The following is a 6000-nucleotide window of genomic DNA, read 5'->3' as shown; positions in this document are numbered from 1 at the left end:
TCTGCCCTTGTAAAAGGGCCCCTTCCAGCTTTCTTGTAGGCCCCCTTCAGGTACTGGAAGGCTGATATAAGGTCTGCCCAGAGCCGCCTTTTCTCCAGGCTGACCAACCCCAACTGTCTGTCTGTCTTTGTAGGAGAGATCTGATCATCTTCATGGCCCTCCTCTGGACCTGTTCCAACCCGTTCCAACAGGTCCATATCCTTCTTGTGCTGAGGATTCCAGAGCCGGATGCAGTACTTCAGGTGGGGTCTTACCAGAGCATGTCCACAGTTTTAAAAGAAAATGGGATTTCAGGGCACAGAAGTAGCTGAAAAACAAGGAAAAGGCAGTACAGATTTACCTAACCCAGATCGCGCAAAACTAAGTTGATACCATTTAATTGATATTCCCTCTGTCACTAAAAGAGAGGCGATACGAGCAACTTCTCCTGGACGGAGAGGGAAGAGGGGGATTTGAGCAGCCTGCCCGCAGGACCGCCGCGGCTGCCGCCAAAATCACCTCAGCGCCGGGCGGGGCCGCTGCCCTCGGGGGGCTGAAGGGCGCCCGCGCCCCCAGAGGGAACGGCCACGGCGGGCGACTCGGGGTAGCGCCGGGCAGCTCTGCCGGCAAGGGTAAATAAATCCCTGCTCCCTCCTCTGCTTCCTCCCATTTCCACCGGCCCGCGGCCGGTTTACGGAAGGGGTTTACGGTTTACGGACGGTGGTACCGGGGCCGAGCCGGTCGGTTCCCACCCCGGCTCGACAGGCGGCGCTCGAGCGCCGCCCCGCCTCCTCCGGGCCCTGCCGCGCTGCGGCTGCGCAGAGGCGCCGGGGGTGGGCGCATGCGCAGAGCGGGGAGGCGGGCGCTGCGCTGATGGGCCGCCGCCGCCGGTCTCCCTGGTGCCGCCGCCGTCGCGGCCGCAGTTCCCGGATGTAGCGGCGGGAGCGCGGGGCTGGCGGTGGCTTTGCCGGGGGTGGCCGGGGCGGGGGGAACCGCTGGGGATGGGCGCGTAGATAGGTAGGAAAGAGGGAAGGAAGTGAGAAGGAGAGGCGGCCGGAGACTCCCGCCGCTCCGGTCGCGTCCCCCGGCCCATCGGAAGGGTCCTTCCCGCCGCTCACCATCGCATCAGGATTGCCCCTCTTCCCCCCGCCCCTCTCCCTCCCTCGCCGCACCGGCAGCCGCGGCCCGCGTCCTCCCTGCCCGCGCCCCCTGCAGCCGTCCCCATCGGGGTCCCTCTCCGCCGCCTGCGGGCTGCGCGGCCCCTCCTGCCGCCCCGGTGCCCGGGCCCGCGGGGCGTCGGCGGGATGAGCAGCTCGCGGAACAACCGGGTGATGGTTGAGGGAGTCGGGGCGCGGGTGGTCCGGGGCCCGGACTGGAAGTGGGGGAAGCAGGATGGCGGCGAGGGCCATGTGGGCACCGTCCGCAGCTTCGAGAGCCCGGAGGAGGTGGTCGTGGTGTGGGACAACGGTACCGCCGCCAACTACCGCTGCTCCGGGGCCTACGACCTCCGCATCCTCGACAGCGCGCCCACCGGTGAGCGGCGGCCCGGGGGCGGGAGGGAAGGGGGTGACCCCCTAGCACCCCCATGGAGGTGCGGGGGGCAGCACCCGGGGGCCCCCGCGGCGGGGTGAGGGTCGGGGCCCGATCCCGGGGGCGAGTTGCTCCCTGCCTTTGCCTCTCGGTTTTGTGGGATGGGGAAAGTCAGTTACCTTCCCTCCCCCCCCCCCCGCCTTCGCACGGCTGGGCGTGGGTGTCTACATGTGTGAGTGCATATGTATATGTATACACTAACTTGTAATAAATGTACAGTGCGTGGCCGTGGAGGGAGGAGAAGTTGTCCTGGGACTTGTAAATTGGGGTAGACAAAGCAAAAGTGATCTGCTTTTCAGACTCCCGGTATGCTGGGGACACACAAACACACACACACAGAGGGAGGGAACCGAGAGGATGGCACCTCAGGGTTTAGTTTTGTTTTTATCGCCCTTCTGCCCTGCTTATTCTTGAATTTATATTTCAGAGCTGTGTCGTAAAATGGTGACAGTCATCCTGAGTCAAGTGTAGGGAGGATTGCAGAACAGAGGTGTAGCACCTCTTTGCTAAAGATTACATTAAGTGGTTGAAATACTGTTTTGTCTTGTAATCTGCGTGTTGCCTTTTATCTGTATTGCCAAACTCCTTGTAAAACAGCTTAAGTACTGGGAAGAAATGCATTCGTTCGTTCTTTTAGCTACTTGGCTGCTTGATATTTATGCTTTAAATTCAGTCAGTTCGGACAATGGATTTAGATCTGCACTGACATTATGCGGCAGTGTTAGTGTTGCAAACACTGCAGAGAAATGTTCATTTTAGCACCTGTTTTTACAGTGAAAACTCTCGAAGAAAAATACTTTGTTTGGTTTTGTCAGAAGTATAGTGCGGTGAATTTTGGGCCAGGTGGGACTGCCTCAATAATGAGGTGATTGGGCCAATTTGTTGGGGTACTTAGATGTACCCTTTTTGTAATGTGTCTCTCATTTAAAATATGATGGAGAGGAGACACCATCTTTGAGCCAGCTAATGTAGTGTTACAGAAAGGAAAATTATAGCGGTAGGTTGAAGCTGACAGGCTTTTGAAGAGACAGTATCATGGAATTCATTCTAATTAATAACAAAAATATTGCTAAGAAAGAAAAAACACACCACGTTGCATGGTGAGCCTTTAAGATGGATTTAAATGTTTTTGTGTCTGGGTACCTTCCTCTCCCCTGGCATCGTGATTGTTTTTTTTTTTGTTGTTGTTTTGGGAGGTAAGTGCTATTAAAATGAGCTGAAAATCGTTTTGAAATAGACCTTGGAACAAGAAGTTAAGAGTAGTCTTTCAAGTTGTGGATCCTTGTCTTGCAGATGTTTGTGCTTTGAAACTTTGCCTGCATTTGATGTTCTGTAGAAACCAGTGGGACTACTTCTGCTTAAAATTGAAGTGTATGCATAAATGTTGAATATGAGCCTTGAATGCTCATTATATTATTCTAGTTCTGCTTGATGTATTTGCAAGCTGAATGGCATCCTGTTAACTGCATCTGGAAGCCTACACTTAATACTCAGTCCCTGGTTTTGTTGCTTTTCTGCTGCTTTATTCCTTTTAATTTTCAGTTGTGTTTATACTTTTGTATTAGAATTTTAACTTCTGTTTCAGGTAGGACTATGTATATTACTGTTGGAAAAACTCATAAACATTGCTATTTCCAGGCTTTGTGAAATGGTATTTCTCTTCCTGAGGTTTTTGGCCAACGTGTGCATCATCCTGATGGAACTGCTGCATGGAGCTACTCAGGGTTGCTTTTTGCTAGAGGTAGTTACTTTTGAGGTCATGATCCCCAGGAGATAGGATGAGTAAAAATCTGTAAAGTAGTAGCAGGAAAAGGGCAAAGTTAATGGAATTAGGATGCTGTCAATTTGGACTGAAATACTGGTTTTACCACTGATTCACTCTGTATTCTTGGGCAAATAATTTCACTTCAGTTTTTCACCTTTTTGTAATTACTTACTTTTCTCTGTGGTAGTTAACCATGCATTGTTTTGAATAAGGGTCTCTGACGTTGGATGACAGTTTGATACTACCTCTAGGGGCATTTAGATAATTTTGATGTAAGTAGTTACAAGAAAAAGGGGATTAGGTGGCAGAAATTTCTTAACTGTAGTATTAATAATTATACTGTTGAGCAAGGAAATGTTATAAAATATGGGGTCGTTTTTGGTTTGATTGTACTTAGCACAGTGTTAAATCATGGCTCTTTTAGTTTAAAATGGAAAAAAATTATTCATAAATTTACAATCACAACATGCCTGTTTATACTGAGAATAAATATAAAAATACAGCAAAACTAGATTATTTAGTTTTGGGAGTTCTTTTTATTAGGTGTTCAAAACCAGACTTGATTATTAGTCTGGTTCTTCACCGATCTCTGGCTTGCAGCCAGAGTTGCTGCTTTGATGAGTTTGAGGCCCATGTAGCCAGAAAACAGTAGTGATGCATCAGGATCCCATTGTGTTCTAGAAGTAATGTTTGAAGCTCATTCTATTTAAACAAACAAACAAAAAAAAAAAAACAACAAAAAAAACACCTGAGTTTGATACATGTATATGCATGTATGTACATATATATGTATGTGCATATATACATTTTGTAGACTGTGTACTGTCCTTGTATTTTAATGGTTGTAGGCTATGACCAGCATAGCAAGACTATGTTAACTTTTTACAAAACGCAAGTAGCCTTAGTACTAAGATTTTAGGATGGTCTTCTTTAAAATAAAAAGTCATCGATGATTTACATGAAGTATCCCGTGTAAGCTATTTAGTCCAGATGTAGTAATCTGGGTAATGATTGATTTCTGATATGTTCTGTTTTTCACTTACATCATTGATGAACATCTTTACATTGACCAGCATTTCTTTAAGCAAGACAGGGCGATTAAGAGGAATTGGTAACTAATCTGTAAAGTAGCCTTTTGGCAGAATCTAGGAGTCTTGAGAATCCCCTTTCTTCTGGTAGTGTTGTGGAAAAGAAACAGAAAAGAGTAGTTTTCTACTGATTTGCTGAATGGAGTATAAAAGTATATAAACTCAAGCTTTATATTTAGAAGGGGAAGCAACCTTTTGCCAAAGGTAAAGGACATACAGTAGCAGGTTTGTAGAGAGCACTCCTGACTATGTTCACGTAATACTTATGAACAATGCAGAAACTTTCTGTGTTTGTTCTCTTTCTGAAGGTTTTCTTTCTACAAAGCTTAAGCAAAAATTTGGTTGTCATCCGTTTCCTTTTATATGGTTGGATCAAAGTAACAATGTTATTTTCCTGCTTAAAATAAATTTACCCAGTTGTGTTTGAATAAGGGGAGTGGGCGGAGGGGCTGGGGTCAGGAAATGGAGCCTTGACATGGAATTATCCCGCAGCTAAAGCGAGCATCTGTGCAGTGTGGAAAGCTCTCTGTGCTGTATTTTGGTAACACTGAAAAATTAGGTATTATCTGACGAAGTTCTGAGTAGCTTTTTGTACCTGTATTAATAGTTTTCTGTAACCTGAAGAATTGCATAAATTGTCATGAAGTCATACATGTCAGAAAATTTTAAAAGGTACACCATCTCAGATGATTTATCAGATATATTTGTTTATTTGTTCTTGCTTTTAGCACATCAAGTGTAACTTAAGGAAAATTGTCTTAGTCAAGATTTTTTTTAGTGACTACTTTTAAATACTTGCAGAACCCCTCACAAGGGAAAAAAAAAATCAAAAAGCTTCATGAGCAGTGGTACTTGGGAAGCCTGTTGTGTTTCTTCTTAATAAACATATTCTTTGTTCTTCCTGCCCTTCCCCCATGTCTCCTACACAATAATCCTCTCCTTTCTCCTGTATCTTGTGATACCCTTACCAGATAGGACACATGCTTTCGCAAGTCTGGCGTGTCTCTTGTATATAATCATTGGTCAGCTGGCTGCTGTAAGACAGGGTTTTTAATAGATGAGTTGTGTTTGTGGGGCTGCTGATTTGAGCTTTCACACAGTTTGTCACAATTTGAGTAATCTCTAAGAATTCTTTGTTTTCAGTTTGCCTGGAATCTGGCCATAGTGTCAGAATTATCTTGAGTGGAAGAATGGGAAGAACAAAACATTGCTATTGCTTTTTAAATTGGGGTGTAAATGAAACAGTTTTCTGTGGTATCCTGTGCCTGATGGTAGTATTGTCAGTATGATATGGAAAGATTTTGGCTTCTTAGAGTTCTGTAGAGAATAATGAGTCCATTGGAAACCAGATTTTGTTGGTTCTGAGAAGTAATTGAAATCACTATTGACTTCCGCTGTGATTAACAATGAGTGGTGTGGATACCCCTTGTACGTCTTACTTTACTGCTAAAATGTTCTTTTATTGGACAGTTATATATTGCCACCTTAGAAAATTATTTTTAATACAGAAGAAATACCTGTAACAAGTTCATACAGCAATTTGAGCAACACTGGCTTTATTTCCTTTCGCAGCTTTAA

General features: G+C 45.9%; 1 protein-coding gene across 1 annotated transcript in view; it reads left to right on the top strand.

The window, feature by feature from the left end:
• The first annotated feature begins 1283 nt into the window (after positions 1-1283).
• The window catches only part of MIB1 (MIB E3 ubiquitin protein ligase 1), a 76605-nt gene continuing 71888 nt past the window's right edge, over positions 1284-6000 (top strand). The window contains exon 1 of the mRNA XM_074146128.1: positions 1284-1512. Within this exon, the coding sequence (XP_074002229.1) occupies positions 1284-1512 (229 nt within the window). The remainder of the gene's footprint in view (positions 1513-6000) is intronic.

Source organism: Numenius arquata, chromosome 4 (assembly GCF_964106895.1).
Source record: "Numenius arquata chromosome 4, bNumArq3.hap1.1, whole genome shotgun sequence".
Taxonomy (NCBI): domain Eukaryota; kingdom Metazoa; phylum Chordata; class Aves; order Charadriiformes; family Scolopacidae; genus Numenius; species Numenius arquata.
The sequence above is the reverse complement of the archived record's forward strand: the minus strand, read 5'-3'. Positions and strand labels throughout refer to the sequence as shown.